The sequence below is a fragment of the Hyperoodon ampullatus genome, assembly GCF_949752795.1.
Source record: "Hyperoodon ampullatus genome assembly, chromosome: 7".
NCBI classification, from domain to species: domain Eukaryota; kingdom Metazoa; phylum Chordata; class Mammalia; order Artiodactyla; family Ziphiidae; genus Hyperoodon; species Hyperoodon ampullatus.
The window spans coordinates 7,109,794-7,128,559 of record NC_136920.1 but is presented as its reverse complement, the minus strand read 5'-3'; the positions used below and the strand labels follow the sequence as shown (position 1 = coordinate 7,128,559).

Below are 18,766 nucleotides of genomic sequence, written 5' to 3'. Positions count from 1 at the left end.
TCGGATCAGCCGGGCTGGCCCAGTCTGGGTGGGGCCAGGGGCAGCTCCCCGCTCCTGCCCCCAGCCCAGCTGTTCGGTTGACCTGTGCCTTCCTGATTTGCAGAAGCTGCATTCCCGCAGTGGGGACCTGCTGTCAGCTGACGAGTTTCAGAAGCTCTTCGATGAGTTTGACAAAAGGGTGATTAAAGAGGTAACGGGCCAGACTGGAGTCACCTGCCCAGTGCCAGGGCCACCCGGGGTTAGGGGGAAGTCCTCGGTGTCTGTTGGCATTGATCATCTGGGTCACGCTTAGTGACCATTGCCAGGACTTGCCTTCCCAGGGATTCCGGTCCTTAGGATGGTACGTGGGAACAGAGATGGTGTGGCTCTTGGGGAGATTTTGTTGACCTCATGAAATTCACAGACCACAGGGACTGTTGTCCTGACCCAGAGGAACTTTCCAAACAGTTTCCTCCGTCTCCGTGATAGACTTTTATCCTCTTCCCATGTGTCCTAACCTGGGAGGTTCCTGAGTTTGTCTAAAACCTTTGTTTGTTGTCCTTGGCACTGAGTTTTAAAGTTACCAAATGGGCCTCAGCATCCAGCTCAGTGCTGTGTCCACAAGACCCTGGACCGCCTGTATTTTATGTAGCAGGTTTCTGGGAGGCGGGGGCGTGGGGTGGGGTGGGTGAGGGGGGTGGCAGAGGTGCTGAGAGACAGCCGAGCTGTTCACAGGCAGACCGTGGGGGCAGCGGAGGGGGCTGCCACTGCAGCCACCTGGCCTTGAGAGGGCCAAGCCGGACTCGAACGGGGATTGGAGTGAAGAGGTGGAATCGGACATCTCCTGCTGATTGGACTCCTAGCAGCTCTGTGTCACCGTTGAGTCAGTCAGCTCAGCTTCTGTAACAAATACCACAGCCTGGAGGTGCTTAAGTAACAGGGCTTATTATCTCCCAGTCCTGGAGGCTGGAAGTCTGAGATCCCCGTGTGGGCAGGGCTGGGTCCTCCTGAGGCCTCTCTCCCTGGCGTGTAGATGGCCGTCTTCTCCCTGTGTCCTCACAGGGTCGTCCCTCTGTGTGTGTCTGTGTCCTGGTTCCTCTTCTTATAAGGACACCAGTCACGTTGGACTAGGGCCCCACCCCAGTGACCTCATTTCCCCCTAATTTCCTCTTAGGAGACCCTGACTCCAAATACAGTCACATCTGAGGTTCTGGGGGTCAGGATGTCAAAATACAATTGTGGGGGATACATCTTAGCCCACAACAAACGTCAGCTTCTCCAGGTCTTGTGGTCAGCCTCTGTGGCCTCAGGCCCTGGTCAGAGGTGGTTTTCCTAGGAACATGTTTTCCTGAGGTCTCTCCAGGTCACCTGGAGGCAGGCCCTGCTGGGCCTGGAGCTCTGGGTGGTGCGTACGTGGCATGTCTGTTGTCAGCAGCATCCTCATTGTGGCACCCTCGGTGCATGGGAGTTGGTTGTAGGGACACACAGGCGGACACTTCGTATGTTAGTGCACATCGCACCTCTCTTGGGAAGAGGCCAGGCAACAGTGTCTGCTTCCAGGTGACTCGAAGGAAATAGTAAGTGTGTGCCATCAGATGCAGATTTTGCAGAAACTGTGACAGTGGCCCTCAAACGATAGAAAATCAGGAAGCACCTTTCTAGATGATGGTCCTCATCCTGGGGCAGGAGGTTTGCTGGGCCCAGGACGCAGCTCTTGGCAGCTGTCATGTGATCCAGCCCTTTTCTGGGTTCAGGCTGACCTGGGCAGGAAGATGTCTGGGAAGGCGGGCTCCTTTCTCAGGGTCTGCTCGGTGGGGTCCACTGGGCCAGCCAGGCTCTCCCTGGCACTTGCCTGCTGGCCTGTAGGATGCTGCTGGGTCCAGGTCTTCCAAAACTGACTTTTCCTTCCTTTTCTGGCATCAGGATCTGATGATATCAAAAAGGAGGTGCTGTGGTTGTGACTGGCGGAGAAGGGCACATGCTGGGCACGGACTCAGGGATGGTCTAACACTCAGGCCACGCCCCTGCCCTAACCACACCCCTGCTCTGGCCACTGGGCCTTTCCTAGTGTGGTCCGTGGGATGTTCTCTCTTCCCACAGCTCCATGGGTCTAAAGTCCAGAATTGTGATTTGAGGTGGGAGTTTGGGTGCTAGAGGTTTGGGTACCTGTGGTGTTCTTGCCTTGGTTTTATGACAGCCTCTTACCCCGAAATGCTGATTGCAAGGGGGCAGGCAGGTGCTTCACGGATTGTTAGCATGTGGGGGCTTGTCCCAGGTGCCCTGGCAGCCTGTGAATTTGGAATCGCTGCTGAAGAGAGGCATTCTCCAGGCAGGCTGATACCAGGAAAACATGAGCCTTCCACGAAAGCCCTCCCGTGTGTGGTCAACCCCTGTCCATCAGCCTAGCCTCCAGTACTGGTCAGTTCTTGCTAACTGGTTGTAGAGAAGGCACTGTGCCAGCTTCTGAAAGTCTGTTGTTCTTTTAATAAGAAGCTTTTTGGGTTAAAAGCATGGCAGTCCTTCGTTATAGGTAGTAGAGAAAAATAGAAAAACCCACCCAGCTGTGCCCCTTCCCAGAGACAACCACCGAAATCATCTCAAGGTTTGTTATTTCCTGATAACAAGGTAATCTATGAGTCCATACTTCCTGTAACCGTTTAAACATCATGGATAATGCTGAAATCTCTCTTGGCCAATATATCAGTCTGGGTCCAAGCAGGAGACAGAAACCACACAGTGGGTTTAGCAGGGGAAGTTTAACATTAAGAAGTGTCAACTGTGATAAAAAAGTAACTGTAAGATACGAGGAAATTCTGTGGTACCTGAGGGGTGAGGGAGATGCCTGAGGAAGAGCAGAGCTGGGAGGGGGCGTCTTCCCCAAGGCCAGGGTTCACACTCCCTTGGAGAACTTGTGGTCCAGCTCACAGGGTGACAGAGACGTTTGCCGGTTTGCCCGGCCTGGAGCTGGTCTGCAGTCACTGGGCAAGCAGGAAGCCACCCTCTGGGGTGCAGCAGGGATGGGTGCGGGTGCAGAGGGAATTGGTACCTAATTCTCTCTGCATCCGCACCGTCCTAGTGTGGGCAGGTGCCTCTGGGCACCAGTTCCCATGTGGAGGACTGTGGGAAGATAGGGAACGTTCTTACCGGGTCAGGCTGTGGCTGTTTGGCACCAAGGGACTATGTGTCTCAGTGTGAGGCTGGGTCAGAGCTCCTTGGGTGTCCTCATCCCACTTGAGATGTGGCTATCGTGACAGAGAAGCTGAGTGTTTAATTTGATCGGATTTAAATTTAAATCAAGTGGCCACGTGCAGTGAGCGGCCCCTGCGTGGGACAGCGCAGGCGTGGTCCATCTCATGCTGCGGTGACCGCCCTGCGCCTCTGTCCTGGCTCTGGGGGGTGCCGAGCATGGGAGTGCTGGGTCTGACGGGTGTCTTCACGTTAGTATTTGTTGCCTAATTGCCTTCCTTTGAGTTCCACTCCAGCCTGGTCACAGTGTGTGAGGTCCCTTCGTTCTGTGCTGAGTTTTCGTAGTTATTCGCTTGTAATTTATACATGTATTTTCACATGGCGCTTTGCATGCATTTAAGACGACTGTATGATAGTCCGTCACGGGTTACTTACAGCATCAATGGCCGTCTGGGTTATTTCCACCTCTCTTGGTGTTAGAAAGACTGTGATGAACATCTTTGCGCATAAAACCGTTACTGTGTTTGAGACGATTTCCTTAGGCTGGAGAGCCTGGGATAGGATGTAAGGTAGGAAGAGGTCAAATCCCAGGATAAGGGGGTACAGGCATCGTTGGGCCCCTGTGGCCATGGCCACCTCCGGCATGTTTCTGAGCCAGTGTGTCCCCCCAGCCCCCGCCGCGGCCCGAGTACCGGTCTCCGTTTCTGCAGAACGCCCAGTTCCTCTTCGGCCACCACTACTTTGACTACCTGGGCAACCTCATGGCCCTTGGAAACCTCGTGACCATCTGTGTGAGTGAAGATTTGCCCTGGCGTCTCCCGCCCCCTAGATCTCTCACTTGCCCTTCCTCCTGGCTTCGGGGCTGAGTTGCCATCCACTCTGGCTCCATAGGTGTTCCTGGTGTTGGATGCAGATGTGCTGCCCGAGGACCGTGATGACTTCGTGCTGGGGGTGAGCTTTCCAGCCGTGCGGGGTGATGGGGAGTTAGGGGGGTAGAGGGCACAGCCTCCCCACCTGGGGCCCCAGGTCCCTGGGAGGCTGGGCTGTTCTAGTGCATCACAGGGATGGCCCAGGGGTCGGGGTGCTGGCCATGGGAGGGCAGCCGGGAGTCCATGCAGAGCCCCGGGTGAACCGGCATGCGGGCCAGATGGCGGAGGGAGAGTTGTGTAGAGAGAATTCCTTTCCTAACATTCTGAGGTCTTGTCAAACTCCTTAGGAACTTAAAAACAATATTTCCGTTTCGGATTTTTTTTTTTTTTTTTTTTTTTTTTTTTTTTTTGCGGTACGCGGGCCTCTCACTGTTGTGGCCTCTCCCCTTGCGGAGCACAGGCTCCGGACGCGCAGGCTCAGCGGCCATGGCTCACGGGCCCAGCCGCTCCGCGGCACGTGGGATCTTCCCGGACCGAGGTACGAACCCGTGTCCCCTGCATCGGCAGGCGGACTCTCAATCACTGCGCCACCAGGGAAGCCCTCCGTTTCGGATTTTAAGCAAAAAGCTGTACCTGTCCCCCCCCAAATATTACTTAATGCCAGACCTTCACAAAACATGTATTTTAACGTTTATTTTAATGAAAAATATTATGAATGATATTAAGTTGATGAAAACCATTGAATGTTCTCTAATTATATAAGAAAAGCTTGGCTTCCCTGGTGGTGCAGTGGTTGAGAGTCCACCTGCCGATGCAGGGCACACGGGTTCGTGCCCCGGTCCAGGAAGATCCCACATGCCGCGGAGCGGCTGGGCCCGTGAGCCATGGCCGCTGAGCCTGCGCATCCAGAGCCTGTGCTCCGCAATGGGAGAGGCCACAACAGTGAGAGGCCCGCGTACCGCAAAGAAAAAAGAAAAGAGAAAGAAAAGCTTGATTTGTCCAATTAAAAAATGACACATTAGGTCATGTATATTAAACATAGAGTTAAACTTACAGCATCAAAATGGAAGAAATGGCTGCTTGACCTGCTATTTGAAATTCCTCTATTTTACACTTAAAATCAAATTTTCTACTTTCCTGATTTTTTTTTTTTTTTCCTGGAGTCGACAGGAATTGTTCAGTCTCCTCTGTGTGGATAACATATCACAGAGGTGGCTGGTTTTTATTCCTGACAAATGTCAAGTTGGCTACAGTTGACCTGTATTTCATCTTTTTAAACAATAATTAAAGCACTCGAGTCAGCTTGATTGCTTATGAGAGACTTCTGGTCAGATCAGTGCCACGTAGGGTTCTTGAGGTGACTTTGCAGAATTCCATCATTTTATGCCCCTCGATAACTGCTCATAATGCAGGGTCAGAGATGTTTATTCTTCTGCCTTTCACGGTGTGATCTCTGTGTAGGTGTGAATGAGACAGCATTGGCTAAGAATACAGAATTTAGACTGGACACCGGGCAAGGTGACTGCAGTGCTCAGCTGACCCCATGCCCACCTCACCCCACCCCGACATAGCCCCCCTGTAAGGGAAGAGCTACTTGATACTTTACTTACTGGCTTCAAAAAGACAGTGACCCCATAGCCTGAGACCAGCTTTAATGGTGAGGCCTCCTAAACACATCCCCCCAGCAACTGGGAGGATGCTGCTGAGAGCCAGGAGTTTCCGTTAGGGAGGCAGTGTCCTCAGGAGATTGGACCAGAGGGGCCAGGTTGGAGGCGGAGACCCCCGAGGAGGCCAGGGGACAGAGGCCTGGGGGTGGGGCTCCGGCTGTGGCCATGGGGAGGGAGCCATGGGGCAGAACAGGACGGGGCAGGTGTGGGTGACCCAGGCCCTGCCAGCATAGAAATGATGTGGGGTTGGGAGACACCGGGCCTGGGGGATTGAGGGCCCGTCGGATGGTGGGGGGGGAGTCTGGGTCGGGGGATGCAGACGTGCGAATTGTTGTTGAAGCTGTGCACGGGGTGCAGGTCACCCGAGGAGAGGGTATGGAGCAAGAGGGGGGGCTCTGAAGATGCCCGTGTCTGAGGGTGCGGGGGCGTCGGGAAGAGCAGCCCAGAGGGGCCGAGGAGCAGCAGAGAAGGGGGAGGAGAGGGTCACGTGGCTCGGGGGGGGCGGGGCTGTCTGCTCCCCGGCCAGCCCCCGTGCTGGGTTTCGCCGTGTGCAGCAGGGGCACAGGGCGGCACCCAAGGGGCCCTGTGGCGTCCAAGCCGCGTGGATCCCTCCTGGGCCCCATTGCGGTGGGGGGCGGGCGCAGGGGGCAGGGGGCAGGGGCGGCTGGGGAGCCAGGCGGCACCGGGACTGAACACCGGGTCCCGCTTCTCCCTTTTCAGATTCTCAACTGCGTCTTCATCCTGTACTACCTGCTGGAGATGCTGCTCAAGGTGTTCGCTCTGGGCCTGCAGGGGTACCTGGTCTCCTCCAGCAATGTGTTCGACGGGCTACTCACCGTCGTCCTGCTGGTAAAGTCTGAGACGGGCCGAGGCGCGCTCTCGGGCGGGCAGTGAGCGCTCGGCGTCTGGCCGGGCCCGGGGGCCGCGGGCACTGGGGCTCCCGCCTCCGGTGACACAGGGGCCGGCTTCCCCCGGCTGAGCTGCTTGGCGGGGTGGCTGCAGGAGGCTGGTTTCTGCTGCATCTGCGCATCGTGGGTGGAGGTGTGCAGCGGTGGCAGGCTGCCTCTCCTGACCCCTGAGGGAGGCCCGGAGGGAACCCGCAGTCCCCGCTGGCCAGTGGGGCCTCGACGTGGGTGCGGGAGGGGCAGGGGTTCTCAGGCACCGCGGGTCTCGGGACACCCTTGCCCAGGGCCTGGGGGAGTGAGGGGCCACGCCTGGTGTGCGTGTCACGGCAGCGATATTGGCATGACACGTATTCGTATTTGATGGATTCGAGCCGTGGGCCCCTGGGAGCAGGAGGGAGACAGCTGACCGAGTAGCTTCTCCCGTGCCCGGGACTCGGCCGGCCCTTCCCGAGCCCCGCCCTTCGTGTGTGCAGCCCGACGCCTGAGGCCAGGTGTCTTTCTCAGCTGCAGGATGTCCCCACGTGGCACCCACTGTGGGGATAGGACCCCCCTGGTCCTGTTCTCCCCAGAACCCCCTTTGGGGACAGCGTGTTAGAGCTGCCAGTGAGCCTTGCCGTAGCGAGCTTCTTTTCTTTTGTGATTAAAGGTTTTGGAGATCTCAACTCTGGCTGTGTACCGCTTCCCACACCCGGGCTGGTATGTGACTGTGGAGGGCCCAGGGAGGCCTGGCTAGCGCCCTGGGGAAGGGTGTGCACCCGGCTTCCGGCCGCTGGCCCGGGCAGTTCTAGAGCCAAACGCCCGACTGTCATGGGGGGCGGCCGCGGCTCCTGCCCTGCTGAGGCCTATGGGGACAGGCCCCTTCTCATCGCTCTTGGGGACTCTGCTGGTGCTTTGTAGCCGCCTTCAGAAGGGTAGCGTTCCCAGAGCCGGGACGGGAAGCTGTGGAGGTGCCGCCTGCAGTGCTGGCTCAGCAACCCCTGACCCCCACCCCAGGATGGGACACGGGCCCCAGGTGTGCTGGGGGCCAGAAGCAGGGAGGTCCTGGGGGCACTGGAATCGGGCTGGGGCCCTCCTCTGGTTGGAGGCCCTGTGACCCAGGGTCGTCACCTCCTACTCTGGGTGTCAGTTCACCTCCCTGTAGATGGCAGGGATGGCCCGGGGCTTGCTGAACTCACGCTGCCACCAGTTCTAGCCACGCAGAGCGATGGACCTCTGGCCAGGGGTCCCAGGGCACCTCGCAGTGTGGCTTGTGGCAGCCTTGGGGTCTCGCTGCCCAGAGTACAGCCGCCAGCAAGCACGCGTGCGAACCTCAGGCCCTCGGGCAGCCCTGGTGTCTTGGTCCCTCTCCTGGGCTGCTTCCGTCTCAGTGGAGCAGCTGGGAGTTGCCCGAGACGGGGATGGGGCCCCGGGAAGGGTCTGTGTCGGGAAGACGGGGGCCGTGCGGCCCTCAGCGGGGACCTGTGCCCTGGGAGCTGTGGGGCTGCTGCCCCGCCCGGCACCTTGGGGCCGGCTCACCTTGTTTCTCAAGTGCGCTACAACCTGCGTTGGGGAGGTGGGTGGGCTGGTGTTGGGGGGTAACATCTTGGGTGAGAATGGGTTTAAATTTAAATAGAAATGAGAGGCCAGTAAGGCCGTGAGGGACGCCAAGGGGACAGGGTCAGGGCTCGGGATGGCTCAGAGGTTAGGGGACAGGGTCACAGGATAGGGGATGGGTCGGGGCCCCGTCTCTCCCAGCTCTGCTGGGACCTGAGCTGGGTGTCCGGAACCTCAGTGTTCTCCCGTGTAGGACGGGGGTCGGGTAGCCCTGCAGCACTGCACGGGGCTGTGCCCTGGAAGGTGTTGCCGTGACCGCCCTGGGGCTGCAGACGTGGGCGGCTCAGGCTCTGCCCTCTTGTCACGATGGAGCTTTTCTGGTTGGTGTTGGCTACGGGGCGCGTTCCCGGCACTTCTGTGGCTCTCTCTGAGTCTCTGCGTCTCTGTCTCTGGACCATGTGTCTCCCGTGTGCTCCTCGCTGGCCTCCCGGCCTCCCCCAACCCGTCTCCATGTGTCTCCGCAGGAAGCCAGAGATGCTGGGCCTGCTGTCGCTGTGGGACATGACCCGGCTCGTGAACACGCTCATAGCCTTCCGCTTCCTGCGCATCATTCCCAGCGTGGAGGTACCGCCCCCGCCTGCACATGCTGTGGCCTTGCTCTGGGAGTGGGTGTGCCTGGCAGGCAGGGACCCGGGCCGGGCACTGTCCACCCTGCCCACCTGCCCCCACCACCTGGGGCCCTTCGGGCTGCGGCCCCGCCCTGCACTGTGGCTGGGCCATGCTGGCGGCGGTTGGAAGTATGAGTGTCCAGCCCTGCTTTGTGGGTGAGGACAGTGAGGGGGTGCAGGCGAGACCCATGTGAGGCCCGTTGGCCAGTTGCAGGGGTGGCCTCGTGCTCCTTGGGGTCCCTGACCTTTGCGAGGAACTGGTGTGCTCCCAGGCATCCTGCGTTTCTGAAAGGCCTTCGGCACGGGCTGCTGGTGGCTACTGGTGCTCATTTCCAGGACCCCCAGAGCAGGAGTGGGGCGGGCTGTGACAGTCTCTGAGCCTCGGTTTCTCTTAATGTTCCCATCGGAGTAACACCCACCTTGAGGGGAGGGGAGGCGGGAGTTGGGTGCTCAGACCCAGCTCCCGCCTGGCACGGAGGCTCCCGTCTGCTTTCCTGAGCAGTTTTCAGGAGAAAAGAAACGGAGGACATCTGACCCCTTTCTGAGTGTCCAGGTCCTTCCCCTATGCATGTCTGTCCTTCCTACCAAGCTGCGCTCCTGGCCTGTCAGGGGAGTGACCTGTCACCCAGGGGTATTTCCCATCTGAAGGTGGCTCGGGGGTCCTGGGTGCAGAGGGGGGCTGCTGCCCTGAGGCCTTCATACACACACACACACACACACACACCTGTGCGATTATACACACGCATACACATAGTGTACGCAGCCATGTGATCACACACAGACCCACAAGCACACACAATTATACACACGCACACGTAATCACACATCCACACAATCACACATACACGACTATACACGTGCATACACTGACACGTGTATATGTGTAATCACACAATTGTACACACACGTGCATGTAATCACACATAATCATACACTAGAGCACACACAATATATGCTTATACAAGCACAACTGTATATATATAAATAATCACACGTGTGCACTCATACACACATGCATGATCACCTGTACACACATGCACACACATGCACACACACATGCACATAGATCACATGTGCACACATGTACAGCATGGTCCCCACCTGCTACCATCCAGCGCTGTGTTCTCCTGACTTACCAGGTTGGGGAACCAGGCTGCTTGGAAAGCCCTTCTTCGGGGCTCAGGGTGGCCTGTAGCCGGGATTCCTGACGGGGTCTCTGAGGCCCCATCTCAAACCCTATCACCCGGGGCTGCCTGGCCGTCTCCAGGTCAGCATTTCTTAGGAGCCTCCAGACCAGGGAGGAGCTGACCCAGCCTTAGTAGGTTGGTGGGCAGTGTGGGCCGAGGCCCTGCACACCATGGCTTCACCAAGGGTCTTGGACTTAGACCCATCTGAGGCTGGGTGGGTGGAGGTATCTGCAGGGAAGGGGGTATATGCATCTGCATGGGTGGGTGTATACAAGTGTGAGTATGTTTGGGTGGGCATGGAGGTATGAGCATGTGTGTGTACAGGTATGGGTATACAGGTGTGTATGGGGCCTGTGGGTGTGTACAGGTGCATGTACAGGTGAGGTGTGTATGGGTGTGTGTACAGGTGAGACATGTATGGGTAGCTGTGGGGTGTGTGTACAGGTATGGGTATACAGGTGTGTATGGGGGCCTGTGGGTGTGTACAGGTGCGTGTACAGGTGAGGTGTGTATGGGTGTGTGTACAGGTGAGGCGTGTATGGGTAGCTGTGGGGTGTGTGTACAGGTATGTGTATACAGGTGTGTATGGGGGCCTGTGGGTGTGTATACAGGTATGTGTACAGGTGAGGCGTGTATGGATGGCTGTGGGTGTTTGTACAGGTGTGTGTGTGAGGCCTTGGGTGTGTGTGTACAGGTGTGTATGGGGGCTGCGGGTGTGTACAGGTGTATATACAGGTGAGGTGTGTCTGGATGCCTGAGGGGTTTGTGTACAGGTGTGTGGGTTGGGAAGTCACCAGTCTCCTCCTGCCTTTCCAGGTCAGCGTTGGGTGGTGGGCGGGTTGGTGTCACCTCAGTGGGACCAGGAGGAACCGGGTCTGTGCTTTCTCCCTGTCTCAGCTGATGGCTGTGGTGGCCAGTACCATCCTGGACCTGATCAAAAACATGCGGGCTTTCGGCGGGATACTGGCGGTGAGTCTGGCCACCTGCGCTGGCCCCTCGGGGCAGTGGAGCTGGACTGTTGGATGGGGAGCCGGAGCTCAACAGGAAGCTCTGGTGGCCTTCGGAAGGAGGGTCCCTGTGTTCGGGGATCGAGTGACCAGGGCCCAGGAAGCTCAGGGCGGGGCAGGAAGCCAGAGAGAGGAGCTCAGGGCTGGTCCGCCTGGAGGCACCGCCTGACCACACGCCTTCTCGTGCCAGAGATCCTCTTGGTCACTTCAGAATCCCTCCTGTGTCCTGGGCCAGGGGCCACACTGAGAAGATGTAAGATGTAAGAGGCACCAGGGGCCCCTCAGGGCCCACAGAGCCCCCAGTGGGGTTTGGTCAACCGTCCTTGCTCAGAAGGATTTTGGGAACTCACAGTCACTTTTGCTGACAGAGCCGTGATGTCCCCCCAACCCCGGGGTCAGCCCTTCCCCCGCCGCCACTGTTGACTCTACCCTGTGGCCCAGGCGGGGCTGCCCTGTGAGCAGGGGCCCTGGGTGCTGCTCCAGGCACGAGGCCTGGAGGGCAGGAGGGAAGGTGACAAAGCCCTGCTGCTTCTTGTTTTGGACAATGAGGGGGCTCCTGTGGTGCTCTGGGCTGTCATGGGATGCTAGAGGTGGCACCTTGCTTCGGGCACTGCCCCGCATACCCCTATCTGCACAGTGGAGGAAACTGAGGCTCAGGGGGGCTGGGTTAGCCTGGGGTGTGCGCCTCTTCCCTGCACCCCTCCCCCCCCACACCGGGCATGCTGGGGACAGGTCTGGGGCAGCCAGCAGCCCCTTCTCTGACTGTGGCACAAGGCTGCCCAGTGGTGCCCTCAGATGTCTCCTGATGGACGTGGGGAGAGTGGTGGGACTTCTCCGGAGGGACCCGGCCAGCCCCCGGTCACCCTTCCAAGGCACACTGTCCCCTGGCCCTCACTGCCCTGTTCTCAGTGGCACCCTCTTCCTGTCATACCAGTCCTGGAGGAGGGGTGGACAGCCTCCGTTCTTACGCCTGGGCCCCCGGTTTATCTTGGGGCTCCCCACAGTGGCTCCTCCCCGCTTCCCTCTGGCGCAGGTGCCTGGGAGCCCCAGTGTTCCCGGGGAGGCCGGCAGTGCCCGCAGTTGGGAATCCCTGCTGGCATGCCGCCCTCGTAGGCCTCAGCCTGGCTTTGCGGGGGTCCCTCTGGGGGGTGCTGACAGGCCCCGCCTGCCTCCCTAGGTGGTCTACTACGTCTTTGCCGTCATCGGCATCATCCTGTTCCGAGGTGTCATCGTGGCTCCTGGAAACAGCAGGTGAGGGGGCTCCGAGGTGCAGAGAGCGCCTCGCCTCTGGGGGCGCTGGAGCCGCGGGTGACGGGCCGGGCGGGGGGTGGAGGGGTGAGGCGCAGCTCTCCAGGAGAGATCCAGGAGGCCCCTTTCTTCCTTGGCCTCTCCACCCGCCTGCCCCTCACCGAAGCCCTCCCTCCAGCCTGTACTGAGGGCGTTTCCCGTGCCGGCTCAGAGCCCCCAGCCGTGCCCCTTTCTGGGCCTGCAGGCCAGGCCGCGCGCCGGCGGCGGGGGGTGCGTCCAGGGCCAGGCCTGAACTGTAGGGCCGAGGGCCCCCCCGGGCCGGCCGCTGGCCGTGTGTGTCCACAGCGCTGGCCTCCTCGCCGCCCTCAGCGCCTCCGAGGTCGGGGGCCGTCTCCCCTTTCCCCTGCTTCCTCAGGGGCCCAGCTGGGTCCACGCCGAGCAGGGGCCACGGCGGTGCCAGGGCGCCCGGGTGTGTGTCCTGCCCCCGCCTCCCACCGACCCGGCTTGTGCCGCCCCCCAGCCTGGCCCCTGACAACGGCTCCGCGCCCTGCGGGAGCTTCGAGCAGCTGGAGTACTGGACCAACAACTTTGACGACTTTGCCGTGAGTCCTGCGCCCCCCGCCCCTCGGGACCCCCGCCTCCACCTCCCGCGGCCTCCTGGACCCTGCGTCTGCCGCCCCACAGGCCGCCCTGGTCACTCTGTGGGACGTGATGGTCGTGAACAACTGGCAGGTGTTCCTGGACGCCTTCCGGCGCTACGCGGGCCCGTGAGTGACCCGTCCTGGCGGCCCCGGCCGCGGCTCTGCGCGGGGTGCGCGTCTGGGTCTGCACCTCCCGGGGATGGCGGGGTGCGTGCAGGAGCAGGTGGCTTCTGGGGGCCGTGACAGCGGGGCTTGTGGGGTGACGGGGCTCAGCCTGCAGCTTGCAGAGCTCAGACCGGCTCCCGCTCTCGCCGGCCGTGCCGCCTGGCCGCTGGCCGAGCGCTCCTGAAGGCCAGGCTGGGCCAGCTCGAGGGCGGGAACGGCGATGTCGCAGGCGGGGCAGCAGGGTCGGGGGAGCAGCCACGCTCGGTTCACGGGCGGCCCCGGTGGCCTCCTTGTTCTCCGCAGGTGGTCCAAGATCTATTTTGTGCTGTGGTGGCTGGTGTCGTCCGTCATCTGGGTCAACCTGTTCCTGGCTCTGATTCTGGAGGTATTGGCGACCCTACCTGGGCTCTTCTCGGTCGGAGTTGCTAACTTGCTGATGGGGGCCCACCTGGAGCTTGGTCCAAAGAGGCCGTGCTGGGTTCGGGCAGCCCTGGTGGGTTCAGGCAGCCCTGGTGGGTTCAGGCTCTGTCCTCCCTTGGGGCTGCTTGCCCTGGCTGCTGGGGGCCTCTTGGAATGCTCCTGACCTTTGACCTGTGGGAGGGGGGCTGGAGGAGGGCTCTCAGGCATCTGCTCCCGTAGGAGCTGGTGGCCTTGCATCCCGGTGTCCAGGGTGGGCTTCTCAGCCAGGCCGACACTGTGGGGTTGGGCTAGGGGGACAAGGCTGGTTCCACGCAGGGCCCACGCCTACTGGCCACCCGTCCCTCCCTCCCTCTTGCCAGAACTTCCTTCACAAGTGGGACCGCCGCAGTCACCTGCAGTCCCTCACAGGGGACCTAGAGCCCACCTCTGAGGTGACCGTGGAGCTCCTGTTCAGGTGCGTGGAGGGTGGAGGGGCCGCGGGCGGGCGGTTGGTCCCCACGAGCCTGGGGTCTGCCTCTGTCCTGCTCTCCGGTGAGCGTCTTTAGGGAAGCACCCTCAGGTTCCGTTGGCCTCCAGGTGATTCTGTTGGTGGGTGTAGACAGGTGGCTCGAGGAAGCCTCGCCCTTCTCTTCTCCACGGTAACCTGGAGATTGTCCCTCTGCTGGTGCAGAGAAGTGACAGTCGTCCCAGAGTCAGCCCCGGGTGGTCAAACTGCCGTCTCTGAGCGTTTGCTGTGTTGTTACAGCCACGTGGAGAGGTGTCCTCCCGGGCTTTGGGGGACACCACGTTAAGCATCCCAGAGGTGGACCAGAGTCCCCGGGGGGTGGTTCCGAGGGGCCCCTCGTCCCGAGCACTGACGGGCCTTCTGCATCAGCTCTGCTCACCTCCTCCTTTGGGGGTGCCCAGGGCTCCCCATCCATGCTGTCCCCCATCCCGCAGGGATGTCCTGGAGGAGCCCACGGAGGAAGAGCTGACAGAGAAGCTGAGCCACCACCCGCACCTGCAGCTGTGCAGGTGACGTCCAGACGCCTTCCTGGCTGGGTCGGCGGCAGGTGATGCGGCCTCAGGATGGGCGCCGGCTGGGGGAGGAGGTGGCCGTGGCCCACCGGAGAGGCTTCTCCCTTGGGCAGAACCACCGTGCGCACCGACGCTGGGACACGCGCAGGCCCTGGTTGGCAGCCGAGCTGGACCACCTCCGCGGCCCCTCGGGCGCTGTCCACGCCACTTTCTTTTTTTTTTTTTTGGGTACGCGGGCCTCTCACTGTTGTGGCCTCTCCCATTGCGGAGCACAGGCTCCGGACGCACAGGCTCAGCGGCTATGGCTCACGGGCCCAGCCGCTCTGCGGCATGTGGGATCTTCCCGGACTGGGGCACGAACCCGCGTCCCCTGCATCGGCAGGCGGACTCTCAACCGCTGCGCCACCAGGGAAGCCCCACACCACTTTCTTTTATAAGCTGCTTCCCTGAGACTTATTTTTCTAAATGTGGAAAGAGGGTGACTCCACAGAGACCTTTGAGACAGTGTGAAAGGGAGATGCAGCAGCCCTCCCCCTGTGCCCTGTGATTTCCGTGGTGCCTTCACTGCTGGTGGCCTTCAGGGACCAGAGGCCCACGTGAGGCCCGCACAGGCCAACCGGCAGCTTTCCAGGGCGTTAAGCTTGGGATCCTGGTTTTACGTGATAAGAATCTGGACTGTGTTTTACTATTTTATGTCTCGTGTGAGTGTGATTGGGTGCGTGTTTTTGTGGGTGAGAACGCCAATCATCTTCATCAATAAGTCTTGCAAAGAAGGAGGTGGTCCTTATTCCGACACGACTGTGCTGCTCTGGAACGGGGCCACCAGGTCTCAGCCTGTCAGAAGCCAGTGCTGTGGTTGGACCAGCCCTTGTGGTTCATACTGTGTTAGCAAGATGCCTTTCAGCAACCACCATCAGGAAACTTTGAAAAAATAAAGGTTTATTACTTACAAGACCTGGAAATTACATAGTACACCTGGGGCCACAGAGTGAGGTCTCGGGTAGAGAGAGAGTGTGGGCCTGGGGTTATGCTTTTGCTGGGATCGAGAGTTTCAGGGGCTCACTCTTTATTGGTGAATTGAAAACATAAGAGCAGGAATTTAAAGCCAAGGAAGAAAAAAAAAGTGGTCCAAATGGTCAGTTATCAAAATCAACCAAGATTTCTAAAATAAAGGAGCCTCAGTGGAGGAAGGTGGCCTGGCTCTTTATCTCATCGAGCGGCTGCCAATGTGTTTATTTGAGATAGCCGTGTTTGAAGTGGACGCCTCTGCAATCAAAGCTGAAGACAGGTACTTGCATTACAGAAAAGAAGAAAACAACTGTCGGGGCTTAACACTACCCTGGGTATGGTTGTGGAGGTTGTGAACTGCACAAGGGTACCTGGCTGTGTCCTGGCATTGACTGTCTACCTCAGGAGGGGACACCTTTTTCTAATTTGCATAAAGACATGTATAAGTCAGCGGTGGCCCTACTTTGTGTGTCCTCAGGGTGTGTGACAGATGAGGCTGGGGTGGGGCGGAGGGGAAAGTGAGCAGTGCGTGGCAGGCCACGTTGCCACTTGGTCTGCCATCGCTCCAGGTTGATAAATGGGTTTCTCATTTCAAGGGCCAGTTCGAGTGGTTGGTGGTAGCTCCTGGTGGTTCTGTTGAGAAGGATTGGAATCTTCATGGGGAGGGGTGCTGGGATCTATTAGTGATGTCTGCTGTGGGCACCGAAGGGGAAATTAGGGTACAGATGCTGACTCCACTGCAGGAAGTGATCTCAATCTTCCCCAGCTTGTCTGGGAAATGGGATGAGAGGACAGCTTAACTAAAAACCGGCACTTCTAAAATGTCACGAAATCCAACTGCTTGAGGTTTTCTAACTGCTGGTAACGTTTTGTGTATCCAAGCACATTGGGTTTCTAATCCTGGAATTTTTCTGAAATTGTGGGCATTCACCCAATATTCCTCAGGTTTTGGGGACTTTTGGAGGTAGACAGGACTCTCCCAGACCTGCCCCCCTGTGCAAGCTGCCTTCCTGGAGGGCTGGTTTTGGGTGGGGAGGCTCTCATGGAGCATGGTTTAGAAGTCGATACCCAGCGTGCCTCAGCAAGGCCCTGCTCTTCTGGGGACAAGGGTGAGGCCTCTCTGGTCAGCTGCTGTGCCTTCTGACTGTATGTCCACCCCCCACCCAGGTCTGAGCGCCATCTAGTGGTGGATTCAGGTTCAGTTGACCTGACTCAGTGTAAGCTGGACCCCGGGATCCCCAGGGGATAGCTCCTTGCTTTTCCCAGGCCCCCTGGAGGCCTGCTTCCCCTGTGACCCACCTGTGATCCGAGGCTGGGAGCCCGGCCTCACTGGGCTGCAAGCTTGTCCACCCAGAGTGAGCCTGGTTCTCGTGGGCGACGTGCCCTCTGCCCTGTCCTTGTGCCGGTCCCAGCTGAGGGTCCACCTCAGAGGGTCCACGTTCCATGTCTTGTGTGCAAAGAGGCCCCCTCTGATTATGCTGTCCTGTGGCAGATAATTCCGGACAGCCCACGCTGGGCTCTGGGAGATGCGGGCTCTGCCCTCGGGGGGTGGGGGGCACGACTGAAGCCGGTGCTGGTGCCTGCTGTGCCTTCTGAACACAAGCTGGGGCACCCGTCCCTGCGTCAGTTCCCTGTGTCAAGTGATGTCAGCCTCTGAACCTTTGTCTGAACGAGAACCAGGGCCGAATTCAAGGCTGAGCTGGGGCTCGGCTGCTCGTTAAGGGGGGCAGGGCTGGTGGGGGTCCCCTGGTTTGCCGTGCTCCCGGTGTCCTCTGTCCCCAGCCAGGCGCTCCGTGGAGCTCAGGAAGATATCACGGCCACACCAAAGATGCGTTTGACAAAGAACACGTGCTCGCATGTCTCACTACACCCTTGAGGCCCTGGTGAGGCCTCCTGTTGTTTCCTGTGCTGCAGCGGCTCTGGTCACCCCCCAGCACTCTGGCTGAGTGCCAGGTGCAGGGGGCTCAGCCCTGTAGGACCCTGGGATTGCCCAGCACAGTGGCAGGAGTTGAGGACACCGGGAGCTGCTGTGTCTGCCCTGATGAAGACAGAAGGAAGCGGGCTGGGAGGTGGCTGTGGCTGGAGGAGCCCTGGGGCCTGGGGTTAGGGTGTGAGGTGGGGCCTGTGTCTCCAGGGACTGAGGAGCCCTGGGCTGGGTGTTGGCAGGAAGTAGGTTGGAGACAGATGGCCTGGTGGCGGGGGCAGGCCCGGGGGGAGGGGGGAGGGGTTGGCACCCACCTGGGAGCATGGCTGGAGCAGGAGGGCAGGGCTGTGGGGCAGCACAGGGGCACCGGTGGGGCAGGGTGGTGTGGGTGCCCGTGGCCTGGACCTTGGGCCCGGGGCTGCCCACACCAGAGAGAAGCAGCTAAGATCCCGCAGGCTGCAACTAAAACCGCGTGCCGCAACGAAGACCTGACGCAGCCAAATAAATAAAAAGATGCCATGAGGTAGGCAAGGCACAACCTGGGAGAAGATATTTGTAACAGATATAACTGATGAAGGACTTGTATCTAGACCACATATAGAGCACCTACAAATTAGCAAGGAAAAGACAAACGAAAAAAAAATGGGCTTGAACTGGCTTTTCACAGAAAAGCAAACTCCCAAGTCCAGCAAGTATGTGAAAAGATGCTCGATCTCACTAGTAATTAGTGACACGCAGAGTAAAACCACGTGGCAATAATTTCACTGTTACTACAAGGTCAGAATTGAAGTCTAACCAACTGAATGATTAGAACTTTTATATATACTTGAAGGAAATTTAAATGGACTCAATCTCTCTGGAAAACAATTTGGCTTTATTTATTGTAGTTGAATATGACATACCTTTTTCTCCTGCAAGGTACACACTCAAGAGAACCCCCTGCCCACGTGTGCCAGGTGATAAAATGTCCAAAAGAGCAAAGTGAGCCCTGCAGAGAGATGTCCCCAACAGAATGCACATACGCTGAGGTTTATTCATGCAGTGGAATATTATGCAGCAGTGAACATGGACGATCTCCAGCCACAAACAACTACATGACCAAGTCTTAGAAACACAATGTCGAGTGAACAAAGCAAGTTCCAGAAGACTCCGTGTGGCACCATATTATGTATAAAATTCAAAACCACAGTTAAACCCTATAGTGTGGGCATGTGCACAATGGCAGTAGGATTACTTAAAAGTGAAACACAGGGGCAGCCTGTAATCCAGCAGAGGGGTCAGCGCTGGGGAGACGGGGGCAGGGGGCCAGGGTGAGAAGGACCATCTGGGTGACACGGGTGTG

At 58.8% G+C, this 18,766-nt stretch overlaps 1 protein-coding gene across 1 annotated transcript in view; it reads left to right on the top strand.

The window, feature by feature from the left end:
- TPCN2 (two pore segment channel 2) overlaps window positions 1-15,444 on the top strand; it is a gene marked incomplete at its 5' end in the record, with an annotated part of 32,622 nt that extends 17,178 nt beyond the window's left edge. The window contains 13 exons of the mRNA XM_079708101.1: window positions 104-190; window positions 3,837-3,956; window positions 4,057-4,116; window positions 6,422-6,550; window positions 7,253-7,302; window positions 8,664-8,763; window positions 10,892-10,963; window positions 12,179-12,252; window positions 12,770-12,851; window positions 12,934-13,016; window positions 13,359-13,440; window positions 13,835-13,929; window positions 14,415-15,444. Of these exons, the coding sequence (XP_079564227.1) occupies window positions 104-190; window positions 3,837-3,956; window positions 4,057-4,116; window positions 6,422-6,550; window positions 7,253-7,302; window positions 8,664-8,763; window positions 10,892-10,963; window positions 12,179-12,252; window positions 12,770-12,851; window positions 12,934-13,016; window positions 13,359-13,440; window positions 13,835-13,929; window positions 14,415-14,493 (1,113 nt within the window). The 3' untranslated portion in view covers window positions 14,494-15,444. The remainder of the gene's footprint in view (window positions 1-103; window positions 191-3,836; window positions 3,957-4,056; window positions 4,117-6,421; window positions 6,551-7,252; window positions 7,303-8,663; window positions 8,764-10,891; window positions 10,964-12,178; window positions 12,253-12,769; window positions 12,852-12,933; window positions 13,017-13,358; window positions 13,441-13,834; window positions 13,930-14,414) is intronic.
- Window positions 15,445-18,766: the final 3,322 nt, after the last annotated feature.